This window comes from Topomyia yanbarensis, chromosome 2 (genome assembly GCF_030247195.1).
Source record: "Topomyia yanbarensis strain Yona2022 chromosome 2, ASM3024719v1, whole genome shotgun sequence".
Classification (NCBI taxonomy): Eukaryota; Metazoa; Arthropoda; class Insecta; order Diptera; family Culicidae; genus Topomyia; species Topomyia yanbarensis.
In genome coordinates this window covers 52155136-52182495 of record NC_080671.1, presented here as the reverse complement: position 1 = coordinate 52182495, position 27360 = coordinate 52155136, and the positions used below count along the sequence as shown (strand labels likewise).

General features: G+C 40.7%; 3 protein-coding genes across 14 annotated transcripts in view; 1 reads left to right on the top strand and 2 right to left on the bottom strand.

Annotated features, from left to right (window-relative positions):
• Positions 1-2847: 2847 nt before the first annotated feature.
• On the top strand, positions 2848-5479 carry LOC131684938 (elongation factor G, mitochondrial). Its single transcript, XM_058968229.1, has 3 exons — positions 2848-3060; positions 3124-3539; positions 3595-5479. Exons 1-3 carry the CDS (start codon positions 2998-3000, stop codon positions 5354-5356), a joined length of 2241 nt encoding a protein of 746 aa, XP_058824212.1. The 5' UTR covers positions 2848-2997; the 3' UTR covers positions 5357-5479.
• An 818-nt stretch (positions 5480-6297) lies between these two features.
• LOC131679469 (uncharacterized protein K02A2.6-like) lies at positions 6298-10998 on the bottom strand. The gene is made up of 4 exons (XM_058960199.1): positions 7603-10998; positions 7290-7548; positions 6840-7169; positions 6298-6326 (listed from the first exon to the last, which is right to left on the bottom strand). Exons 1-4 carry the CDS (start codon positions 10996-10998, stop codon positions 6298-6300), a joined length of 4014 nt encoding a protein of 1337 aa, XP_058816182.1.
• A 6618-nt stretch (positions 10999-17616) lies between these two features.
• The window catches only part of LOC131684926 (sodium bicarbonate cotransporter 3), a 149850-nt gene continuing 140106 nt past the window's right edge, over positions 17617-27360 (bottom strand). For all 12 annotated transcript variants that reach the window (XM_058968184.1, XM_058968185.1, XM_058968183.1 and 9 more), the window contains 2 exons: positions 19430-19556; positions 17617-18157 (listed from right to left, as the gene is read on the bottom strand). In XM_058968184.1, the coding sequence (XP_058824167.1) occupies positions 18011-18157; positions 19430-19556 (274 nt within the window). In that variant the 3' untranslated portion in view covers positions 17617-18010. The remainder of the gene's footprint in view (positions 18158-19429; positions 19557-27360) is intronic.

Here is a 27360-nt window from a genome sequence, read left to right as displayed (position 1 = left end):
GACGATTTTGAAACCAACCGTTCTTAGAGGGAATCCATACTGACTCCGTTCAGAAATCCGAACCGGTTCCGGAATGCGTTTAACTGGGTCCATTCCGGAACCGGTTCGAAATCCTGAATGGATTCAGTACAGAATCTTGCTCAAAGAAAACAACCGATTCCGACTCTATCGGTTAATGCATTTGGGTTGGAATTCATACTGGAAGTCTGAACCGGTTCGGGACTAGTTTCCCACTGAGACGTCCAAAAATTTGTTTCAAAATTGTTCAACACGGGTCCAACGATGGACGTTCGTTGAACGGTTATTTGGACGTTGACCAAATTGGTCCAACGAACGTCCGTCATTGGACGATTTTGAAACCAACCGTTCTTAGAGGGTTGACTGGGTAAAGAATAACCGCTGTCAATTCAGTCACACTCACCCGGTCAAACTATTCGGATTTCGATTCGGAATCCTGAATGAAGTCAGTATGGATTCCAAATGAAATGCAACCCTCTAAGAACGGTTGGTTTCAAAATCGTCCAATGAAGGACGTTCGTTGAACCAATTTGGACAACGTCCAAATAACCGTTCAATAAACGTCCATCGTTGGACCCGTGTTGAACGATTTTGAAACAATTTTTTGGACGTCTCAGTGGGAACAACCGATTCCGACTCAGAATCCGTTGTTGCATTTGATTTGGAATCCATCATAGTTAAACTCATTCCGGAACCGGTTCCAATTTCTGAATGGAGTCATTATGGATTCCAAATCAAATGCATCAACCGATTCCGTCTCAGAATCTGTTGTTGCATTTGATTTGGAATCCATACTGACTCCATTCAGGATTCCGAATGGTTTGACCGGGATACTAACTCCATTCAGGATTCCGAACCGGTTCCGGAGTGAGTTTAACTGGGCAGCCATAAAAACATGATGACAGTAGCACACCTGGTTTCCCTCTAAGAACGGTTGGTTTCAAAATCGTCCAATGAAGGACGTTCGTTGGACCAATTTGGGCATCGTCCAAATAACCGTTCAACGAACGTCCATCGTTGGACCCGTGTTGAACGATTTTGAAACAATTTTTTGGACGTCTCAGTGGGTTGGATATCCCAACTACCTTCGACATCGTTAGAGATTTTTACACAAGTTGAATGCTGAAGATGAACGTCTGTTCTTTGTGTTTCTACCCTCTAAGAACGGTTGGTTTCAAAATCGTCTAATGAAGGACGTTCGTTGGACCAATTTGGACAACGTCCAAATAACCGTTCAACAAACGTCCATCGTTGGACCCGTGTTGAACGATTTTGAAACAATTTTTTGGACGTCTCAGTGGGTAGTAAGCATTCAATGGGTAGATACATCGAATATGTCCAATGCATAAAATTTACAGCAGAAGAAACGAGAGGCAGATAGAAAAGTATGTTATCGATGCACAAATAAAGCTCTGCGTGTAGGTATTTGGAATAATTTCTGTCAGTTTTAGTTTGGAAGCCCTGTCAGATTTCTGCGCGCATCCTCCCAGTTAAGCTCAGCCGGAAATGAACCGGAATTTTGGCTGGTCCCAGTTTTTACTCCGGCTCCAGTGACACAACCGATTCTAGTTAGAATCGGTTGTGTCACTGGAGCCGGAGTACGAACTGGAACCAGCCAGAATTCCAGGTCATTTCCGGCTGAACTTGACTGGGCTGTCGGGTTTGTTGAACTAGGGTCAACTCGGTTTCGCTTGCGTTTTCTGGCAAATTTTGGCAGGAACCGAGCAAAACCCTGGCATAACTCGGAAATAAACTGTGCAAAGATCCTGGTAATTCCTACCTGGTAGAATTTAGCACGAATCGAGCAAAACATCTGACGAAGATGTGGCAGGTTGCCTACAGAAATCTCGGCCGTACATTCCTGGCTGGATTCTGGCTAAAAGTGAGCAGCATCGCTTCTGTCAGAAACGGTTGTCGCATTTGAGCGAAATTTTTGAAAGAATTCTCGCGCAAAATGCTCGCAGAAACTCTGCCCGCATCAATTTCGCTTTGCTTAAACTTTCTGCTTGCCACGGTGACTGGGGATTAGTGACATATGTCCAGTGAAGTTCAGTCGGAAATAAGCCGGAATTCCGGCAGGTTCCAGCTAGCATTATGGCTCCAGTGACACAATCGTTAGAATCGTTTGTGTCACTGGACCCGGAAGGCTAGCTGGAACTAGCCGGTATTGCGGCTCATTTCCGGTTGAACTATGCTGGGTGAGCTAGAATTCTAATAGAAAGTAACCCGAGATTATAATTCCGATTCGTTTGACTGGGATACATCGCATATACCCGGTCAAACCATTCGGAATTTGATTCGGAATCCTGAATGGAGTCAGTATGGATTCCAAGTCAAATGCAACAACCGATTCTGAAACCGATTGAGTCGGAATCGGTTGCTGCATATGAGTTGGAATCCTTTCTGACTACCCTCTAAGAACGGTTGGTTTCAAAATCGTCCAATGAAGGACATTCGTTGGACCAATTTTGACATCGTCCAATTAACCGTTCAACGAACGTCCATCATTGGACCCGTGTTGAACGATTTTGAAACAATTTTTTGGTCGTCTCAGTGGGTACCCTCTAAGAACGGTTGGTTTCAAAATCGTCCAATGACGGACGTTCGTTGGACCAATTTGGTCAACGTCCAAATAACCGTTCAACGAACGTCCATCGTTGGACCCGTGTTGAACAATTTTGAAACAAATTTTTGGACGTCTCAGTGGGTATCCATTCAGGAATCCGAACCTGTTCCGGAATGAGTTTAACTGGGCACATCTTTCATTGGAAACGAGCTTTGAAATGATGCGCATGCACTCATGCAGTTTCTGTCAAAATAGCAGCATGTTTTTGGTTTTTGCCTTTCGTTAGCCCTTCATTCTCACGCAATCGATCCGGGCTCAGGGAGAATCTTGTTAGTTTCTAGTGTTTTATTTGTGATTTCCTCGTGCGTTCGACTGATATCAGCCCTTAGCAAAAAACTGCGAAATCAACAACGATGACTATCAGCTATCTGTTACGTTCTCGTCCGCCGTTGGCGGCGGCAAAGTCAGTTTTAGAAGTATGTTTTCTTGGTCCGTATTCTGGGTTATGTAACTTACCGACTAATTACAATCCTTTCCAGAGCTTGAAACACTGCTTTGCGAGTAACGCAGTTTTTGCTGAGCATCAGAAACTAGAAAAGATTCGAAATATCGGTATATCGGCACATATTGACAGTGGTAAGACAACGTTGACGGAGCGTATTTTGTTTTACACCGGTCGCATTAAGGAAATGCACGAAGTCAAGGGAAAGGACAATGTCGGCGCGACCATGGATTCGATGGAGCTGGAACGACAGCGTGGAATCACGATTCAATCTGCTGCAACATATACGATCTGGAAAGACCATAACATTAACATAATCGATACGCCGGGTCACGTGGATTTTACGGTGGAAGTCGAGCGAGCATTGCGTGTGTTGGATGGAGCGGTTCTGGTGCTATGTAGCGTGGGAGGAGTTCAGAGCCAAACTCTGACCGTTAATCGACAGATGAAAAGGTGGGTTTGTAATGCTGGATGATACTTAAACTACAAAAACAAATTACAATTTTAGATACAATGTTCCCTGTCTGGCTTTCATAAACAAACTGGATCGAGCAGGTGCTAATCCCTACAGGGTCCTAGGTCAAATGCGCTCCAAGCTGAATCACAATGCAGCGTTCATCCAGCTTCCTATCGGAGTGGAAAGCAACTGTCAAGGGATTGTTGATTTGGTGAAACAGAAAGCACTCTATTTTGAGGGACAGCTTGGACTAACGGTGAGGGAGGATGATATTCCACAGGATATGCGAGTGGAATCTAACGAACGTCGGCATGAACTTATCGAGCATCTTTCAAACGTTGACGATGCCATAGGAGAATTTTTCTTAGAAGAAAAAACGCCATCCGAGCAGGATATTATGGCTGCCATTCGAAGGACAGCTTTAAAGAGAACTTTCACGCCAGTACTGGTTGGAACAGCCCTGAAGAACAAAGGTGTGCAACCTTTGTTGGACGCAGTGTTGAATTACTTACCTCATCCTGGGGAAGTTGAAAATATCGCACTGATTGAGAAAAAAGGCGAAGAGCCGGAGAAAGTCATTATGAATCCTGCTCGTGATGGGAAGGATCCGTTTGTGGGATTGGCTTTTAAACTAGAAGCTGGACGATTTGGTCAGTTGACTTACCTTCGGTGCTATCAAGGTGTGCTGAAAAAGGGTGACAGCATATTCAACGTTCGTTCAGGAAAGAGAGTTCGTTTGGCACGGTTAGTGCGTTTACACTCAAACAATATGGAAGATGTGAATGAGGTATACGCTGGAGATATATTTGCTCTGTTTGGAGTGGATTGTGCCAGTGGCGACACATTCGTGACGAATCCAAAGCTAGAATTATCCATGGAATCCATTTTTGTGCCCGATCCCGTAGTTTCAATGGCAATTCATCCGACTAACACCAAAGACCGGGATAATTTCTCTAAAGCGATTGCCCGATTCACCAAGGAGGATCCTACGTTCCGATTCACATACGATGCGGATGTTAAAGAAACTCTGGTGTCAGGGATGGGTGAACTACACCTCGAAATCTATTCTCAGAGAATGGAGCGCGAATACAATTGTCCGGTGACGTTAGGTAAACCAAAGGTGGCTTTCCGTGAGACCCTGATTGCTCCTTGTGAGTTTGACTATCTTCACAAGAAGCAGTCTGGTGGTCAGGGTCAGTATGCCAGGGTCACTGGTATACTGGAGCCACTTCCACCTCATCAGAACACTGACATCGAATTCGTTGACGAAACCATCGGAACCAACGTGCCAAAACAGTTCATACCCGGCATTGAAAAAGGTTTCCGACAAATGGCTGCAAAGGGTTTGCTCTCAGGTCATCGACTGTCCGGCATCAAATTTCGCCTGTTGGATGGTGCACATCATATCGTAGACTCTTCCGAGTTGGCATTCATGTTGGCAGCGCAGGGAGCGATTAAGGACGTGTTTGAGAATGGTAGCTGGCAGATTTTGGAACCAATAATGCTGGTTGAGGTTACGGCTCCGGACGAGTTCCAGGGTACGGTTATAGGACAGCTGAATAAGCGACATGGAATCATTACGGGAACGGAAGGCGCGGAAGGTTGGTTTACGATTTACGCCGAAGTCCCGTTGAACGATATGTTCGGTTATGCTGGAGAGTTGCGATCGAGCACGCAGGGCAAAGGCGAGTTCAGTATGGAGTACAGTCGGTATTCGCCGTGCATGCCAGATATCCAGGAGAAGCTGGTAAGCGATTATCAGGCCTCGCAGGGAATTGTGGTGGACAAGAAACAGCAGAAGAAAAAGAATTGAATCGTTCAGGGACTGTTGGAGGAACGTGCGGGTGTAGATGTGTATATAGCTAGAATATGATTATATTATTGTATCATTATCATGGTATGTTACTGATTGGAATGACAGTATGTTCAGACTCTAGTTCGACGTTGGGGCTCACTTACAATCCGAAATTCTCGGAGAGATTGTCACTTTTCACGGTTTAATCCTAAATAAGTTAAACAGAACAGTTAACAAAAAAATAACGGAAGAAAATTTGTAATACATTGTAACTCCCACTTTGTGGTCTGATGACTGCCACAAAATGCGTCTTATGCTCGTTATCCCATGCATGTCTAACGAGTTTAAGGGCATCACCCACCCTCAGAGGGGCTACCCAAAGCCAGTAAGGTACTCAGGGTGTTCACCACAAACAGGAGTGTGTTTTTCTCAATTTTCATTTGTTTTTTGGATTTACGTTTGGCGTTTTTGTCACAGGCTGTAATTGGGGTAAACGATGTTAAATTCGCTACCGAAGCTAAGCTTTCTGAAAGAAAAAAAACTCCAAAGGACAATATATACGCGAACGGAGGTCTTAGTGGAATGTACGTAATATTTCAAAGGTTTTCTTCCATTTCATTCCACTATGTTTTTTATAGTTAAATGCACTTGCACTTCACTATTTAACAGATACCGGTATTTCGATTACTACTTGTAATCTTCTTCAATGTTTGTATCAGTCTACACGGATACGAAAAACTACCAAAAGTTGAGCTCTTTTGACTCAATCTCGGGGTACAGGCCAGATTCGATTATCCGTAGGGTGCAGAAAAATTTCGCTTCGGATAATCGAATCATCCGGATAATCGAATCAAAACAAATTTTTTTTCTTCATGAAATATATTTGTTATATGTTGAAAAACAGTATCTAAGGTACATGCATCAATGTTTGACTTATGGTACATGCATTAATGTTTGACTTATGGACGAATATCGATCACTTTATATTCTATAAAGTGAAAGTAAGACATGTAACAAGTTATTTAGTTAACTTATTTTGTTTTAAAGTATTGTGTTCGATTAATTTCGATTAGTGTAGTGTTCGGTACCTGACATCGCTTGACTGGTGATATCGACAAAAGAATGGTTTACTCGCTGGTCTTAGTATTCTTTATTTTCGCTTGTAGTACAGTGACTTGCCTGTTGACTGGCTGCAATAAGACTAGCCCTTTTTCTCTCGGTTGGTGTTTCCTTTACTGACCGGGGGTGAAACGATGCATACTTTACATTCGTAATCATACATTACATCCCCACATTAAGTTTTTACTGATTTTGAAAAATAAAAGTGAATAGTTTTGGTTAATATGCATCATCTGAAATAAGAAGTGAATTTCAATTATAGACAATCATTTTTTAAAAATTCTGCCTTTGATATCTCTCAGTCGCCAGAAGCCTCTTTCAAAACCTGCTACTGCTGAATCTCCTTCGCTATCTATTGAAGAATTCCAACTTCTGTCCTTACTCTCAACTACTTGAACCTCATCCGCTTGTTGTGGCCTAAGCGTATCTTGAACCTCATCATGTCCCAAGTTAACCTGACTTAAACTTCTTGAAAGATCGTTTATCTCGTCTTGCAGAACATTTTCCGAACCAACCATCCCCCCAGATGAACTTTCTGCTATCGGAAGTTCCAGAAATTCATCATCACTGGATTCTGAATCACTAAATAGGTTTGCGGCTTCCCTACGCTCAAGTGATACATTTGTGGTGTTCGTAGCCGATGACTTCTGTATGGACTGCCTTTTAACTGGTGCTCGACTCCCATAACTGGATGACTTGTGGGGTGTTGGTACTGTTGGTGAGGGAAGAGAGACTTCAGATGTAGACTTAGTGACGCTCGTGTTGAATTTTATCTGGTTTAAGTGACGTTTGATGAGCCGACCTGACTCTACCAATTCTACTCTGTAATTACGTCTACCTAAGACTATCCGAACAACCGCTGGGGTCCATGCAACCTTATTTGGATCTCTGTAATCTCGTACTATGACACTATCTCCAACATTGAATGCAGCATTTCGGCTTCCATAATAGTTGGTCCTCTGTGACTTTTGATTTTTCACAATATTTCGCTTTGCTATTGTTTCCACCTCATTTCTTGTAAGACGAATCGGTTTAAACAAATCTAGAGAAGTTTTAATATCTCGTCCTAGCATGGCCACAACTGGAGATACCTGCGTTGTACAATGTACCGATTTACGATATCCAATAAGAAAATTTGCTATTACATTCCGAACATCCTTGTTTCCCGCAGACACACATTTCAACAGTGCAGACTTGAAGGTTTTAACCATATTTTCGGCCTCACCATTTGTTGCCGGATGACCAGGACTTGTTAAAATCTGCTTGATACCGTTAGCCGCCAGAAAACGCTTTACAGAGTCGGCTACAAACTGAGTGCCATTATCGCTCACAAGTTCGTCAAACAGGCCAAAACGCGAAATGCACTCCACCAATTTATCCAGAACGAACTCGGCGGTGCAACTCTTGGTAGGAAAAACTTCTACCCATTTCGAGAGAGCATCAACTACTATGAAATAACTCCAGCCGTTGATTGGACCCGCAAAGTCCACGTGAATTCTGCTCCATACACTCCTTGGTGAACTCCACGGAATCAATTCCGCTTTTGGTGGGGACTGACTGTGCATCACACAGGCTGAACAACTTTTCACGGTATTCGCGATGTCTTCATCGATCCTGGGCCACCACACGTTAGCCCTAGCGATGCTCTTACTCTTAACCATGCCCAAATGTGATTTATGGATTTGCGAAAGCACATTTTCCCGGAGGACTTTCGGAATAACAACTCTATGCCCTCTCATCACCACGCCATCCTCCAATGATATCTCATCAATAAGCTTGAAATAAGGATTTTCCTTGAATCGATTTTTATCCACTATACCTTTAAGAAAGTCAACAACTATGCTTAAATCCGGATCTTCTACAGTCCTCAATCTCAACTCCGATACTGATGTCAGTCCGCACTCCTCTTTGTTGATGAAATTTAAATAGGAATCTTCTTCCTTCCACAGCTTCCACGATTCGGTAGGAAAACGTGATGAGAAATCTGCCACATTTGATTGAGACCGCACATGCCCAATACTGTAATTGAAACTGGAAAGGAAATGGGCCCACCTTTGCATACGGCTAGCTGCTATCGTTGGAATACCTTTCTGAGGGTGAAACAAACTCAGCAATGGTTTATGGTCTGTGTGAATAGAAAACTTGTTCCCAGCCAAATACAAGAAATATTTATTCACTCCGTACATTATTGCCAAGGCCTCTCTGTCGATGACACTATAATTTTTTTCAGATGCATGAAGAATTCGAGACGCAAATGCCACCGGACGCTCAATACCATCCTTTCCCTTTTGACTAAGAACGGCGGAAACACCAACATTAGACGCATCGCATGTCAGTATCAGATCCGCGTTTGGATCAAAATGTGTCAACGTGACATCACGACAAATCTCATCTTTAATTTTCTGAAATGCTTCGCTGCAAGTTTCAGACCAAATAAAAACTGTTCCCTTTTTCAGTAATTTGTAAATTGGACTCATCAGATCCGCCAGGCCTTTGACGAATTTGGCATAGTAATTCACCAGCCCTGCAAATGCCCTGACCTCTGTCACGTTTTTCGGAGCAGGCGCATCGCGAATGGAGCAGATTCTCTCATCCGTCTTTTTCAGGCCGAACCTGTTGATTACGTAACCTATAAACGTCACTTCGTCCTTAAAGAATTGACATTTATCCTTATTTAGCTTAAGTCCTGCCTTCTCGAGAACCTCGAACACCTGTTCGAGTCGCGCCATATGCTCTTCGTCCGAACTGCCCGTGACGATAACATCGTCCAGAAGATTTTGCACCCCTGGGATACCGCAGAATAATTTCTCTATTTCGCGCTGTACGATTCCCGATGCCGGCTTAACGCCGAATGGCAGACGATTCATTTTATATACTCCTTTGATGGTTGAAATAGCACACAGTTCCTTAGATGCGTCTGCAAGCTCGAACTGGTTATACGCCTTAGATAAGTCCAACTTCGAAAACTTTTGTCCCCCGTTCAATCGAGCAAAAATCTCGTCCGCCGTGGGTAGGGGATGCTTTACGTCTTTAACAAACCGGTTGACCGATACCTTATAATCACCGCAAAGTCTCAATCCACCATCTGATTTAAGCACCGGCACTAATGGTGTTCCCCATGGTGAGCTGTCACACTTCGTGATTACACCCGCACGTTCCATCTTCTCCAATTCTGTATTCATCTGACTATGAAACTTAAACGGTACCTGTCGAGGTTTTTTAAATACCGGAATAGCGCTTTCCTCTGTTTCCAAAGAAACCGTACAGTGTCTGTAGCGTCCCAATTCCCCATTGAAGAGTTCACGATACTTGGATAAAAGTTCCTCGAGCACCGTGCTATTACCCACATTGTTGATGATGGCCAGACGAATTCCAAAAGCTTTCATGAAGTTTTTTCCTAGTAACGGAGGGCCCTCCTCTGCAACCACAGCTATAAGCACTCTCTTACGAATTGCATTATATTCTATGATCGGCTGGAAAACGCCCACTACTTTCAACCACGATCCTGAAAACAATTTCAGTTTCAAAGCCGACTGTTCCAGCGCATAACTAGAGAATTCTTCCTTGTATAACTTTTGAGAAATAACACTCACGCCTGCCCCAGAATCTAACTCCATACTATAATCATGCTCAGAAATTTTCACCTTAACTATAAAACTGTCACTTTCTTTGTTCTCCGTCATATTGTGGATGAAAAATTCTTGACACTTACTAATATAGTGCTGCTGAACCGCAATTTGCTCGTCGTTTTCGGAGACGTTTCTTCTCTCTGGGCCAGAGGATTCCGCCACGTAGTGATTCTTCTGGAAATCGCAAGCGGCTTGTAGGTGACCTTTTTCGCTACATTTGTTGCAAACGTAGTTCTTGAAAGGGCAATCCTTTCGCTGGTGTCCCTCTCTGCAGCAAGCAAAACAACCTCTGAAGCCACCCGACCGTTTTCCATTGTTGTTGTTCTGCCATTGACTAACTTTTGCTTTCGGTTTCAACCCTGGTTGTTTTTTTCCTTTTAAATAGTGAATCGCTGTAGTTGATGTTGAATCTGCTTCGTATTTCAAGGCTATCTCCTGCGCTTTCTCCAGAGTAAGTGTTTCGTTTTCCTCACACACTCGATCGAACGCCTCACCACCTAGTCCATCAATAAACTTATTGACCAGGTTGTGCTGCAATGCATCTCCAAACTTGCAGTTTGCTGCGAGATTTTTGATCCGTACAATCCAGTCGTTAATTGACTCGGGGGCGCCCTCCCCTCGTTGAGCTCGGAAAAAAGTTCTTCTCTCTTTGTGCACGACGACCGGAGGCGTGAAGTGCGTTGACAACACTGTGCATAGATCTTTATAACTTTTTTCCTTCGGCTGATCAGGAGTACACAAGTCACGAAGAAGCTTATACGTACGCGCACTGAGATGATTGATCAGAACTGCTTTCTTCATGTCGTCCGCAATCTTATTGGAAACAAAAAATTGTTCCAATTGCTCTCTGTAAAGCTCCCATTCTTCCGACTCGCCGTCGTAGCAGCGAAAATTTGCCGACGCCGCCGCCATCTTGCCTCCTCCGTTGTGTTTTTGCAAACTATAACTTGCAAATTCGCTAGCTCTACTCGATTTCCGATTTTTTACTCGTCGCCAGTGTAGTGTTCGGTACCTGACATCGCTTGACTGGTGATATCGACAAAAGAATGGTTTACTCGCTGGTCTTAGTATTCTTTATTTTCGCTTGTAGTACAGTGACTTGCCTGTTGACTGGCTGCAATAAGACTAGCCCTTTTTCTCTCGGTTGGTGTTTCCTTTACTGAACGGGGGTGAAACGATGCATACTTTACATTCGTAATCATACATTACAATTAATATACTTATGTTTAGTCTAATAATCAAGACGCATAAAGCTAAATTCTCTGTGTGAAACTTCAGTCAACCTAATACTGGTTTTGGTAAATTCAAACAGAAATAACCACTGAGTTTGAGATTACGCACCACTAGTTTGTGTACAATAGCAAAACTTTGGGAATCTTCTAAGAGAAACAACACGATAGATTCCACTGAGAAGCCCAAAAATTTGTTTCAAAACCATCTAACACAAGTCCAGTAATAGACGCCTGCTGAACGGTCTGCCGAGCGTCGCCCAACGTTGGTCCAACAAAGAACCAGCATTGGACGATTTCGAAATATGGATTTCTAAGAGGGATGAATTTTGCACACGTTGCAAGTATCAAAAACGCACACGTTTTATGCAGAATGAGTATACCAGATGCAAGTGGAGCCAAACTAATCATGTTTAGTAAAATTCAAAAAATCTTTTTAGATTACAGAATTGATAAAATTGGTTTAATGAGCTGTACTTATCAATCAAATTCTGTTTTAAAAATTGTCCTTGCGTTTAAACCAAAATGGGAGGCTTATTACTATTGCAAATAGCAAATACAAGTACTAGTTACCCAAAAAACTTGTTGGCAACCTTAGAGCGGTGTTTAGTAAACAGTTGGTGTGGCGTGTACGTTTCGGTGAATGTCTCAATATTATCATCGTCATCATGCGCTCTAGGGATATTGTTTAGTGAACCAATCAGAAACTAGCTGAATCTTGGTTCTTGGATATTTTAGCTCTAAATATGCTTGTTCAAACGCATTAAGTGATACAGTTTGTTATACATCGTCGCACAGTAAGCTTTTTTTCTCTTGTTTGCTTGGTGGAAACATCATCCAGGATCTTCATTTGGCCATTGTTCGGTGTTCTACCGAGTCGCTTAAAGGCTGTTCAGTGCATCTACTTCGTAAAGGATTATTAGCGCTGTTCTTTTCAGAGCGGTGCAAAGTACTGACTATAGTGAAGATCCTATTTTATTAGTCCCCGTTTTTGGTCGCTGCCGAATTTTTCTACAACAGATTTTGTCAGCTTCTTGACCCGATTTTGTCAGATACATTTAAGAAAAAGTCTTCTGATTTCCTTCCCCTTGATTTCTGAATTCAAAATGTCGATGTTCTTAAAGTACTTAAAAAGTTTCGATTGTTTTTCAAATTTATGCGATAATAGAATGATTCCGAAGAGTATTCTAGGGTTTTATTTCATATCTTCGATAGTCTCAAACAATCTGAAACCAATATGTTCAGATTTCGTCAGTCATAAATACATAATAGGGCAGAAAAAATCGGTCATTGTATTCATTCTAAAAAGTACAGAGAAAATCACAGGCATCTACAGGAAAATGAAGTTTGCGGCCAATCGATTTGGCGCAACAAATTTTATAGCACACCGCATTGAGTTGAAATATTTGTTGATTGAATGAAATCTCTTTATTGTCCCAAATTATTATAATTTTCAAGAGTTTAAAATTTTATGCTTCCAGGAAATGTAGCTGATATCAATTTCAATCGATTTTTGTATTAAAATATTGGGATAGAAAAAAAAGTTCCCTCGGCATGATACTGTACCTTGATGTGGTCCGGGGGCTTTTCCACCAAAGCAGTATTACAGTGATTATATCACAGAAACTTGGGATACGAATATTTTCTTTTTAGTTAAGCTACATTGTGATCAATTTTAGTACTTAACTTGGCGACCTTTATTATCCACTGCCATGGTCAAATAATATACAATGTGGGTTTAGGGCCCAATTCTCTCTGCAGGCACCCTTCTTTTGTTGCTATATTTTCAATTAGATCCATGCTAACATTCACTAACACAAATTTCTTATTCTCTCATATACACTAACAATCTCTCATTCCAAACGTACAAACGTGGCCTACACGATAACACAAACCTGGTCACAAATACGAACGCCCGCGTTCTCGCCAATATTCAAACACCCCGATTGATTAGGTGAACGTTGGAACCTAAGAACCTAAGCTCGCGCAATCATGAATCGGTCACGTCCGGAAGTCTCCGCCCTTGATCCTAGCAGCCCAAATTCATGCCTTTAGTTGGACCAATAGAAATAAAAACTAGACAAGACGTCCACGCGCGATCATTGAAGAATACGCGAACATGCGAATGGCCACACGCTTACAAAAATAATGTGTCCACGCGAAGTTACATACATACTAGCACACGCGACAAAAACGTCCACATACAAACGCTCGAGTCCTTCGCGATCATCTACGCACGACCACACCCACGATCTCGTAAAAAGTATAACACCCCGGTGATTAAGTGAATGGTTTAGCACTTATAAATTAACAATCCCGGTCTCGAGAGTGAACCTCCAAATGCCCGTGTTCGCGCGATCATGAATCGGTTTCGTTCGGAATCCCCTATTCTAGGCCCTAGTAGCATAAGTCCAATGCCGTCAGGTTAACCAATCATAAATATAATGCTCATATTCACTAAACTACATAAAAATCGAATGTATACACACAAAGTCACATACACGCGACAAGCAAATATAAAAATGCTTGAGCCCTTCGCGACCATCCACGCAACCTATACTCGCGCTCTTCCAGACATTATAACATCCCGGTAATAATATGAACGTCTCAGCACTTGTAATCACTCAAACGCAGTCTTAAGCCTGAACCTACAGTCCCCCGCACTCGCGCATTCATGAATCGTTCACGTCCGGAAGTCTCTAACCTCGATTCCAGAAGTCTAGGTCCATGCCTTAATTGAATCAATTAGCTCTACAGCTCCAGTAGCACAACAAAAAAAAAATCGGCATATTATTAATACTCAATAACAATACTAACTCATCTTTTTATTTTCTTTTTATTTATTTTCGGTCTCATGCGTTATATTCTTGTGATGACCTTTTCGAGCTCATACATCCAAGAAGAGCAACATTGCTGCCAACAATGATTCTTCTATGCCATCAGACGTCGCCAGAACAATGGAGATGTATTCTCATACTCGATGGAATCAGATAAGTAGGAACGATCAACAAACTGCAAATAGTACACGTTTCTTATTTTAACATATACAATAATACCATATCAACATTTGAATAGGGCTAATAAGATTTGTAAACAAACTTTTGTTTTGCTAAGTTCTCCTAATTTGTTATCATTTCAACACAGAAAACATTTGAAATTGATTCTACCCAGGATAAAGATGTTGATTCATGTGTATTTTTCATGAAATTCAACTCGGTAGCGGAATAATGAGCGAAATAAGTTTGTTTACAAAAGTCTCATTAGCCCTTTTGAAGAATTACTATTGAATATTCGTATTAAAATATTATTTACAGGCTCCACACATATCTCAACACAAACAAATACACAAATGCTTGACAGGTGACTGGGCCAAGTGCATTCACTCGTAGGATCTATCATTTCGATGATCGCCTCGATTCCACGAAACCAGTGCACAAGTAAGCTGACATAAGCTAGTCTCATCTGGTGAATGCATGTAACCTGGAAACCCCAGACATGACAGGACGAGACGAACAGACTGGACTCGACGAGACCTAGTTCAGAGTTTTTGGGCATTCTGCAATGCACGGTTAGTGACCTAAAAAAGAAACATTCGGCATGTTATTTTTCCTTTTATTACTATATCTTAAATTAGGTTCAAACTCATACTCACTAACAAAATCAATTGCATATTTTCTCATATACACTCAAATTCAAAACGCACAAACGCCCCTAACTTTCGCGATAACACAAACCTGGTCAAAAACGCGAACTTACATTACAATTTCAATCATCCACACACACCGAGCGTAAACATTAAAACACCCACTTACTTAAGTGAACTTTTCAGCACCTACAACTTTACAACCGCCAGGAGCGGATCCAGAGAAAAATTTCGGAGGGGGTCCAAAATTTCGATTTTGAAATGTTCATTGTACAATACGTGATATGTAATAACCTCATTTAATTAAAATCAGTTTTGGTGGTCGAATCTGGTTTGGAATGATTTTAAGTTTAGAACGAATTCAAAATAGAAACTATTTTAAAATTTCTCAAGAAGTTAAAAAATTTCGGGGGGGGGGGGTCCGGACCCCCAAGACCCTCCCCCTGGATCCGCCACTGACAACCGCGGTCGCAAGCATTAACCCACCACTCGCGCGATCATAGACCGGCTACGTTCGGAATTCTCTACTCTCGACTCATGCCTTCAGTTGGACCAATCAAGAATGATGCTCATATTCACCAGACAACACATTCCTCTACCATACACTAAAAATTAATTATCATATTCATGGTATGCGCGCGATCGTTCAAGAATACACGTGAATATGCGAATGGCCACACGAATCTAAAATCGAATCTATGCACGCAAAGTTAGAGACACGCTAGCATTCAAATGCTCGAGCCTTTGGCGATCACACTATTACACAATTAGTAAACGCCCACGCTAACCCAGACAGATATGTACTCCTGGACTCGAACGCTAAAAACCACACCTTCCCCGCATACACCACCCAGGACTGAACATTAGATTCATACATACAAAGCAACAAGTAATAATTACAGGTACTCGTCTGGCAACCGGGGGAAGTATATCTCAAACGCAGAACTTATCATTTCAATGATGGCCTTGGATCTGCGTTGCCTGTATTCAAGGCACCATAGCTTTGTCCGTCAGGTCAAGGATGTATGAAACCCGCTAGCCACCACCCTCGGCCCTAGCTGCCCATAAAGGGACAAAAAAAAATTGGGATAGAAAAAAGTTTTTTTTTAATGCGAAATTTCTGTATTTCCACATATTTTTGTGAATATTTTGCGAGACCATAAAATTCTGGTTTTTCAAAAACTGTAGCTAGTATCAATTGTAATTGATTGGTGTGCGAAAATATATGACTCATCGAACCAAATCTAAAAAATATATGCTATAATTAAGTAAAATTTCTGCACTTCTATGAAGTTTTCATATTTTTTAGAAAATATTTATTCTTTCAGAAACTGTAGTTGGTATCAATTACAATCATAGATGTGTAATGTAGCTTTAGAAAAAAATAATATGCGGACAATTGAAACAATTTCTTCGGACTACGGATAATCGAGTCATTTTCTACGGATAAACGAGTTACGGATAATCGAGTCTACGGATAATCGAATATGGCTGTATTATCAAAAACATCGCGAGAAATCATGATCTAAATGTTCTCAATCGATATAATATCCGAAGAGAGTAACAAGAGTTATAAGAAATGTCTCATCACACTGTTAGATGGATTAAAAGCGTTTTTACGTAATTTTCGATTTACGTAATTTTTTTTACCAACTAAATTCGAAATAACGAACTCTTTTTGAAAAGTTTGAGGTCCATGTCTTGAGTCATTTTGTAATCCAAGATGGCGACATCCGGTTTGGATAAGTTCTCTATAACCTCGACAATACGGGTATTTTCGGAATGGGGTTGACGAGTGCATAATGGAAATCGATGTCTTGAGCCATTTTGTAATCCAAGATGGTGACTTCCGGTTTAGATAAATTCTCTATAACCTCGAATCACGAGTAGAATTCCACAAGAATCATGTCATGGATGTCACCAGAATCCATCGGAGTTCTGAGCAGAAAATAGGAATAGGAAAACGAAAACGGATTCCATCGAAATGCTGCGAAAATTTTCATCGGAATGTTAAGAAGGATTCTATCAGAATCCTGATAAATAATCGTAACAGAATCCTGGGAGGAGCAAAATCAGTATTATAAACAAGATTCGTCAGAATCTTGAGAAGCAGAATTCGAAGTGAGTACTAGAAACCGACTTCTGAGTGACAAAACTCCTCGTAGTATTCAAATTTTTATGATCAGGGAGAAATTTTTAAAAGGGGTTCAAAATCCTTATGAGAGTCTGAATTCTCAAAATTCCCCCCTTGCGCCCGGGTCTGACAGTAACATGTCACTAGAAATGTTGGGCGTTCGTTGCACAAATGTGTAACGGATGAACTTCTCTTACTAGGCGGATAGCGTCATCTACTATTGTCAAAATAAGGGCTATTGCTATATCAAGTATTTAATGTGGGGCAACTTGCAGGTTATCAAACTGCATATGAATAATTTGGCGTCAAAACCAAGTTTACCGTTCCAGTACATAGAATTTGAACCGTTCCACGGCATAGAATATTGAAAGAAAATATGGAAAATTGTCAAGAAATTTCAGATCAGACAAGTGATCTGTAGATGTGGTGAAATCGATCTCCTAAAATTACAAGGCCAATAATCCAAGTTCATTGTGACGAAGGGGGAATAGGGACAAACTATTTGGCGACAAAGAAAACCCTAGTTTCCAGTAAATTTTATAATTGTATATTTGCACGGATTTTTAAGTATTTTAGCTAATAAATGTATAAGGTTCGTTAATTACAATTGATCACTCTGAGACGTTACATTCCACCGTACTATTGCCCTTCAATAACTAAGACAAACAATCAGCGAAGTTGCATCCCCTACCCAAATATTATTTTATAGAAAAACTTTTTTACTTCACTAGATTGGGATTGGTATATTCCTAAAAAAATCTCATTTGTATTGTAGTTTCCTCAATAGCACACTAATACATTGACCTATTTTCATTGGACAGTCTACTACAGCAGATATCAGCTTTGCTCAACAAATACAAATCCTATTACCTATAACAGGTCCTACTCAACACAACTGTAACAATCCAACGATCGAGCTCAAAGCTGCGTTTCCGATGCGAGATTGCGGCCAAGTGAAGCATCGATTGCACCGCCTTCGAATCGCTGACCATCGGCAGGGACACTACGGATAACGGCTGTATTTCCGGCTCGTGAAGAGTTCATCCAAAATTCCCTTTTGAGCTTCTGCGAAAAATGTACGCCCAGACGTTCGCATATATGTGAGGGGAAAAGGAAGCTTCTGTCAGCGCAGTTTGATAGAAGAATATTTCACTCTAATCTAAGGATTAACGTTTTAGTTTAGTGTATGCAACAATAATTGAACTATTTTGCTAACTGTTTGCAAAAGTGTGTATTTCGTACACAAAACAACTAAAATTGAACAGTTACTACTCGGATTCGGAAATTCTAGAAACGGCGAATACAGAGCAAGGCAATTCCCTCATTCAAATGAAAACATTCGCCCATTTATATATTGTTCTGGCAAATGATAACTATTATTGAGTTTCCTAAAAATTGTGAAAGCAAATAAATGGCGTAATGATATTTGAACTAAATTATATTATTATTTTATTTTTATGAACTGATATTGCCAATTTTAATTGATGTATGTTACTTTTACTATGGATGTTTCTAGCACGAGAAAAGCGCAGTAATGTTATGAGTTGAAAACGTTTTGTTTAATCAACATTATACTAGTAATGCATTACGATTGATGATTCTGTGCACAGTGAATGTGTTTGCTGTGTGCATGTGCTATTCAACAAATGAGCTATGTATATCGTAAGCGACGTGATGATTCTTCTATCAGTTAATTATTGATATGTCGTTTTGATACAAAACTTCTAATATTCTATTGTACAAGCTCCTACATACAACATATTGTTTGATTTTTTCAAAAAAAAATCCAACGAGAACGACAGGAATGTACAGTTGAATGTTCTTACACAGCAAAACGGAATAATTAACCTCTATTGAATAGTAGGAGTACTATTCGCACATACACTGAAAAAAATCCAAACGTTAATTCTATTTGCTTCAAACCGCTTAAAATTCATATGAAGAAGAAATGCTATTGTTATCACGCGCACACATACCTTCTATGTGACAATTGTATAAAGTATGTATGCACACACATAAGTTATATGTGCATATTGTTATAGAATGGGGTTTTATGTTCCTAATAGTTATGAAATGTGTATGTAAGGGTAATATTTCTTGTAAATAAACACATTAGGTTTATGTGCCAGCAAATAGTCTCTATATGCCTCCGTTAATTGCAAAAATCTATGTGTAAAATCAATAGGCATAACGTTTACTTTTTTTTGAGTGTAGATGTACACCAATAAACTATATGATACTTTGATTTTAAGGATTGTACTGATTGGACTTTTACGAGCAAATTTTGGAAGGGTCTCACATTTGTGGTCAGTGCATTTTGAGGTTAGACTTTTAGACCTGCGTTCGTTTGTGGAGTTTCGATTGGCGGTTGTTGGCATCATCAGGATTAGTTTCTTCCTCCTCCCGCATTGTGGATAGTCTTTTGTCGGTTACATTCGTTTTTTTCGCCGTGGTTTCGGAAAGTCTGAAAAGATGAGAAAAAATAATTTTTAACGGAGCTTTATGAGATACATGAAATGCAGAAATATTTACTATTATAGCTGTTTTGCAGGTAAACTCTTGCAAATTACGCGTATCTTACAATGAGCCGGAGCCGTTAAAGTTTGATGTTTTTGTATTGTTGTAAAACACTGGACTTTATTAGGTAGTGATTCTCAACCTGGGGTCCGCGGATCCCTAGGGGCGGCGAACTCGTTGCAGGGGGTCAGCGAAGAATAATATATTTTCCGAGTGCATATTGCAATTTCAAATCTTGTTTACTAACATTGGATAGCATACAAAATCGATGTTTATCCGCAGCAACCCAGGGTGATTTCTAAGGGGTCCGTGGTACGAAAAAGGTTGAGAGCCACTGTTATTAGGCATTGGTGTTCGATCATTTTACCGGATTACATAATATTTTTTGCTGTGGTTTTTAGTCGAAGCTCAATTAATTTCGAAGTGAAGGTCAGCTCGGGTCAGCTTTGTGTCTTAGTATGTTTTGTTTGTTACCGTGCTGTGGATCGAGTGCATTCTTGTCGCTGAAGCAGAGGAATTGTTGCTAGCGAAAATAAGTAGCAGTTTACGTTTTACTCTAAGTTTTTTTCTTACACACTCCTCTTAAATTTACGTTTCCATCCCGGTCACACTACTTGCTGCCCTCATCTTGCATAAATACAAACACAAAAGCCACCTAATATTACAATGTCAGTCACTAATGATTTCCCCCCTAATTCTAGCAATACTCCGTGAAAAAAAAGTCTGAGTCTTGGATAGTGCTCCAGCAGATTACCTGCTTTGAGCATTATACGCGGAACTACGTACCTGCCCGGGCAGTTGAGATTCATGGTGTGGTCTTCAATCGGGTCTAAAGTGCGAAGACTTGTTGCAATACGGGGTTGGCTACTTCGAGAACACTTCACTTCTAGGGCATTACGACGCACAAAGTGTTATAAGATTCGAAAAGAAATGTGCGTCATGAGTTCGCGTAGTTTATGGCGCACATTCTGTTTTCGGATATTGTGACGCACTACCCTTGAGACGTTACGAACTTGGCCATTATGACACGGTGACTTCCCACGCCACCACGGATCCGCCACTAATATGCCATGGGTTAAAAATTGGGTTCTTTTAGAAAAATTACGCCAATAATATCGTTATCTGTCTGTACCGTGAAACAATGTGGCTGCAGTTGAGTAGGAGATTGACAACAGTCTATTATCTTTCTCCGGACAAAGCCAGCTTCGAGGCCGTGGGGCATTCATTCGCTGGGTTTCTGCTCCCATGACGTAAGAGGCGACTGAAAACAGGAGTGCTCAAGTCAAGGTGTTTTTCCGTGCCGAGGACTGTAAAATATGCCAGCCGCGCACGGAGTGTCGTGAGTTTTACCCTTGCTGTGTTATGCGAATCTCTGACACAGTGGATGTTTGCTTCTTCACAAATCGTGGGATTCGAATGATGGTTATGTCCCTAATACCCATTTCGGTGTAATAAGCCAAAGTGTTTGGTATCTTCTAGTTGCCGTACAACAAGTGCTGATGATGAACTGTGTAGTGCTGTGATCGAATATGGTTAAAGTAGCACAAATTAATCGTCAGCTAAACGTACAACAACTATGAATCTATTCCGTCTTGTGCAGGAAGGAAGAGCTTCAATAGCTTTGATTCAAAAACCGTGCCTCCATAAAAAAAATTCTATGCTGGAAAGCTACTTAACTCCGTCTTCGTAGCATGACAAATCCAGGTGAAATGCCTCGGGTAATGTATGTCGCGACGCATGTCCTATATCCGATCTCACAATTCGCGATATTTGTGCTGTCACGGTCAACATGACTTGATAACATAAACAAGAAATAAGTTTAATGTTCGGTATATTTGCCGCATACTAAACCATCACCTTTTGATGATTTCAAAAGGGTTATATCATACTGTGGCAGAAATGGGTTTTCCCTTCATAATCGGCGGTGATGCAAATGCCCACCACATAATTTGGAGCAGCTCAGATATCAATTTGTGAGGCACTGTCGACATCTGATCATAAGTAGATTGTCTCCGATCATTTAAACGTCTCGCTAGATATCGTCCAAGTAATTCGTAATTCCAAATCTACGAACTGAGCCCTCTACGAAGAGGGCTTAGCGACTAAATTTCATGGGCATCTTCCGACGATTAAATCTCAAAGTGACTTACTCATAGTAGCTGTGAGGTGTAGATTTACCTCAGTTTCGTACCCCTCAGTCTCTTACTCAACAGTGTCCTACACCGCCAATAATGCCTAGTTGTGCTGGCACAGCTGCCACTGCAAAGCGCCAACATTCGCTACGATAGTCCTTTGTCAGTTGTCAGCGTCATTGTGCATCAGATTCTCGTGGAGGTAAGTCATATACAAAGGAGACATCTACGTGTCGAGTGATTTCCTAAGTAATAATAATAAATGGCGTCCTGTAAGATATCCGGCGCAAATCGCAAATTTTACATTGGCGATCCTGCTAGGAGTAACTATTATATTAGTTAGAAAGTCAACGAAATAAGCAGCAATAGGAAATCACTCGACATGGCGACTTTGAGAAAATTAAGGAAGTTAATATGGAGTGATCCGAACAAAACAAAATGGCGTGTTGTGATAACCGCTAATTAGAGAGGCGTGTAACGAAGACCGCCTAGGTTAAGGTGTGTAATGAAAACCACCTGAAAAAATAAATAAAATGGCGTGTTGTGACAACTGCTTAATTTTTGAAGAGGCGTGTAACGAAAACCGCCTACACTGAAAAAAATCCAAACGTTAATTCTATTTGCTTCAAACCGCTTAAAATTCATATGAAGAAGAAATGCTATTGTTATCACGCGCACACATACCTTCTATGTGACAATTGTATAAAGTATGTATGCACACACATAAGTTATATGTGCATATTGTTATAGAATGGGGTTTTATGTTCCTAATAGTTATGAAATGTGTATGTAAGGGTAATATTTCTTGTAAATAAACACATTAGGTTTATGTGCCAGCAAATAGTCTCTATATGCCTCCGTTAATTGCAAAAATCTATGTGTAAAATCAATAGGCATAACGTTTACTTTTTTTTGAGTGTAGGTTAAGGTGTGTAATGAAAACCACCGGGAAAAAACTGAATAGCGTGTTGTGATAACTGCTTATTAGAAAGGCGTGTAACGAAAACTGCCTAGGTTGAGGTGTGTAATGAAAACCTTCTTGAAACAAAAAAAAAAATAAAATGGCGAGTTATGATAACCGCTAGTTATTTGACAGGCGCGTAATGAAAACAGCCCAGGTTTAAGTGTGTAGTGAAAACACCTGAATGAAAACAAAATGACCTGTTGTGATAACCACTAAATATTTGAAAGGCGTGTAATGAAAACCGCCTTGGGAAAAAAACATGGCCACGTAATGAAAAATGACATTAACTATAATGAACATGTTTAAATAATTGTTCGGTGCGCTTTGGAACAGCAACGGAAACCGTCAAGTGCATACATATGTTGTTATATGTCATCGCGACTATAAATTCGAAGGAATGGCCAAAGCAATTGAGCATGCTTTATGCAATTCGGGAAGACTTCCATGAAAGAAGGCATGCTTACTAAGCTTGGGTGTGTTGTAATCCCTGAAAATCTGTACAAGAAAACACTACCCGGTCGGCGTGGCAAGCAGAAAGTTAGCAAAAGTTGAGCGAAGCGAAATTGATGCTGGCAGAGTTTCTGCAAGCATTTTGCGCGATTTGTGCGAGAATTCTGGCAACGAATTCGCTCAAATGCAACAACCGTTTCTGACAGAAGCGGTTAAACCAACCGATGCTGCTCACCTTTATCCAGAATCGAGCCAGAAATGTACGGCCAAGATCTCTGCACGCTTCCTGCCATATCTTTGTCAGATATTTTGCTGGATTCGTGCTAAATTCTACCAGGTAGGACTTGCCAGGATCTTTGCACAGTTTATATCCGAGTTATGCCAGGGTTTAGCTCGGTTCCTGTCAAAATTTGCCAGAAAACGCGAACGAAACCGAGTTCGCCCTAGCTCAACTAACCCGACAGGATACGCGCAGAAATCTGACAGGGCTGCCAAACCAAGACTTACAGAAATCTAGTAGAGCGGTCTCTGCCAGAAAATTTGCTCACTGGGTATAAGTGTCTCATGCTGGACACCCCTTAACGGCAAAACTCAAGAGCATTCTGCGAGAACGTGTATGGTGCCCCGGGATGAACACAGATACAGTGAGTGCAATCATGCAAATATCTAGTACATCCTCTCTTGCGTCAGTGTTTCACCTCGTAGCAGAAATAGGCCGACGGAATATAACTAGGACACATAGAAGAAGAAGAAGAAGAAGAAACAATATTTGGAGGTTAGACTAGACTAAATTTTTTGCTAATATGATGTTAATTATAGCAGACAAATTAGCATTAGCGCTAATATCACTTAATATACCGAAGTGATATGGATATCACGTCAAAGAATTCATATTTAAGCGAGATGATAGTGTTTGATATTTCAATTGACAACTCAAATGTCATTGATTTCGAACCGCAAACGTAATCATTTGCAATTGCGGAAAATTTGCGATTCTATCGAAAATGTTTCATTGTATGCATTAAAAATATATTTCAAGAAATAAGTTAGATGTTTATATGGTTCGTATTTCAGACGGAAAGGGCAAATATTTTACCGTTGCGTTCCAAGACACTTTTTACTGGTACATTTAAGTGTTCAGTTGGCTTTAGATTCTTTAACCAAACTATTTGCAAACGATCAGACATAGATTCAATCCTAAGCTAGTGTTCTGTATTTACTGAAATGTGTCATGAAAAATTAAGTTGCTCAAAATTCACGTTTTGACAGTTTTAGTGCTCAATGAAATCAAAACTGCAGGAACAAATCTCAACAGAAACATAAATATTGTTGCCAGAATTATTGAAAGATTCTAAAATAGACCATGCAGAGTTGCCAGTTACATTAAATTGGTCGGAATTCGAGCAAAATTGTATTGAGATTGGATAATTTTTTTTGAATTTTTTAGCAATATGCGAATCTATAGAAGATTGTTTAAATGTTTTAAGATTACCAAAAAATACGAATTCATGCAAAATCGAACGGAATATAACAATTATCCTGAAGTGACGTTCCCCTCGAGTGTCCATGTTAATTCGAATAATATGAGTGATGAAAGCTGGTTGCCGGTCCGATGAGAATTTCTAGCCCATCCACTTGAAATGCAGGTAAAAACAGGTTGGAAGAGTGTAGCAGTTCTTTTTTTAGGGAAGAGGAAGAATGTGAGGTGTAGATTTACCTCAGTTTCGTACCCCTCAGTCTCTTATTCAACAGTGTCCTACACCGCCAATAATGCCTAGTTGTGCTGGCACCGCTGCCACTGCAAAGCGACAACATTCGCCACGATAGTCCTTTGTCAGCGTCATTGTGCATCAGATTCTCGTGGAGGTAAGTCATATACAAAGGAGGCATCTACGTGTCGAGTGATTTCCTAAGTAATAATAATAAATGGCGTCCTGTAAGATATCCGGCGCAAATCGCAAATTTTACAGTAGCAGCATACCAAGAGGCTTGTCCGCTTCGAGTTATGCGTGCTTCTGGAGGAACACCTTGGTGGAATACAGAATTTGTTCGACTCAAAAAGTTTTATAGAAGCTTGGAATCGCAGACGCAGGGACGGGTCGGAGGCATTTCAGTTGGTTCGCAAAGCATACAGAAATGTCCTTCGATCCACCGAGTGACGCCTCTGCACAACTGTCTCAAGTCTCAACGAGGCTAGCAAATTAAATAAGTTACTTTCTAAATCGAAAGACTTTCATGACAGTTCGATTAGAACTGTTAATGTAGGTAATACTCAACTTTCTTTTTGTCACTCACTTTCCAGGCTCTACGGAGCTATCACTGACGACTGCCCCTGAATTCTTTTCAGGTAGTTCTGATTCTTGGACATTTGATCGTAGAATTGTGACTACCGAATCGATCAAATGGGCGATTGCAAGTTTAATCGACCACTACATTCGGGATGTTAACTTGAGTCAGCACCCGCTGCATGCAATGCAACATGCATATCAGCGGTGGAAGTCTACTGTAACCCAGTTACACAATGTTGTATACAACATTGAGAAAGCTTTTTCACAAAAGCAATCACGTTTGGGAGTTTTTCTCGACATTAAAGGCGCTTTGAACAATGTGTCTTTCGAATCCATTTTGGAAGCAGCACGAGGTCATGGAGTACCTTCATTTATCACGACTGGATACACGCAATGCTCAGCAATCGACATCTGTACTCATCGTTAAGACAAATAGAGATAAGGAAACTGAGTGTTTGCGGATGTCCTCAAGGTGGTGTGCTGTCACCACTTCTATGAAACTTTATCGCCGATGGCTTGTTGAAGAAACTTAATGAACTTTGGTTTTCGACTTATGGCTTCGTCGATGATTATCTAACATGATCACCAGTATTTGCATTAACATTTTTTTTGTTTTGATGTAACAAGCCTTATGTGTTGTTGAGCAAGGCTTCATGTTGGACTATCAGTTAATCCAAGTAAACCATCAATGGTGCTTTTCACGCAAGGATTACAACCGGAGCTCGTTTATTGCAGTTCTTTGACTCTGAAATTATTGTCGCAAATCAAGTTATGTACGTTGGGGTAACTCTTGTCTCAAAACATAATTGGACAGCTCACATTGATTTCAGAATCAAGAAAGCTTGCATGGCCTTCGGCCAATGTAGACGGGCTTCGGGTAAATCTTGGGGACTCAAACCTTAGTACATTCAGTGGAACTACACAACAAAATTTAGACCAATAATGGCTTGCAGGTGTCTTGTTTGGTGGCAAAAGGGAGAAGTTATGACAATCCAATCAAAGCTAAAGCATCTTCAGAGGATGGTCTTCATGGCGATGGGTGGTACGTTCCTGACAACACCTACTACTGCTCTAGAGGTACCACTATGTGTTTCTGAAACAAGTAAAACATTCTTGTGCATACCGTCTTAAGGTTACTGGGCTCTGGAACAGTAGCCCAATAGATCGTGCAACTAGCCACACAAGACTGTGGTCCCAAATGGTTACTTGGGATGAGTACTAGCTCCCCGTGACCTTACACTCATATGTAGTTTTCCATTAAAACTTTCGTTGTGAGAATTCCTCTTCGCGAGGAATGGCTGTCTGGCTGAATGGAGCGACAATTTGGAGAATACGTAGTTTGTTATACTGGCGGTTCATTGTTGGAGGGCCGATCCTGTGCTGGTGTCTATTTTCGTTTAAGGGGGGATAAATGTTTCAGCGTAAAAAAAACAGTTTTTTTGTCAACTATTTTTAGAAAGTTGGGTGAAGCGAATTGATCGAATTTTTTGTAGATCAAACTACATCATTTCAATAACATCCTTTATTTTTTTCTCGCAAATATATCTACAAGAGACTCGGTGACGAAGCCTTTTGGGGAACGTCTCTGGAAAAACACGATTTTCGGTGTGAATTTCCATTCAAAAACTACTTGACCAATTCATTTCAAACTTTGCATACACATTCTATGTTAAAAATACCTAACCCCTACGTTGATTTTTTGAGATAATTTTTCAGCCTGCTGAAAGCACTTAGTTCGGAAAATTCGAGATCGAAATTAGTAATCACATGTCAAACTCAAATAGAAGAATTTAGCATTTCAAATGTCATCTACCTTCTATGGATATCCGGTCATTACACTATTCAAAACTGGAAATGAATGTGCGGAGGAATTGGTTAGAGCTAGCACTGCAACTGACTTCGTTGGTTCAGAACCAG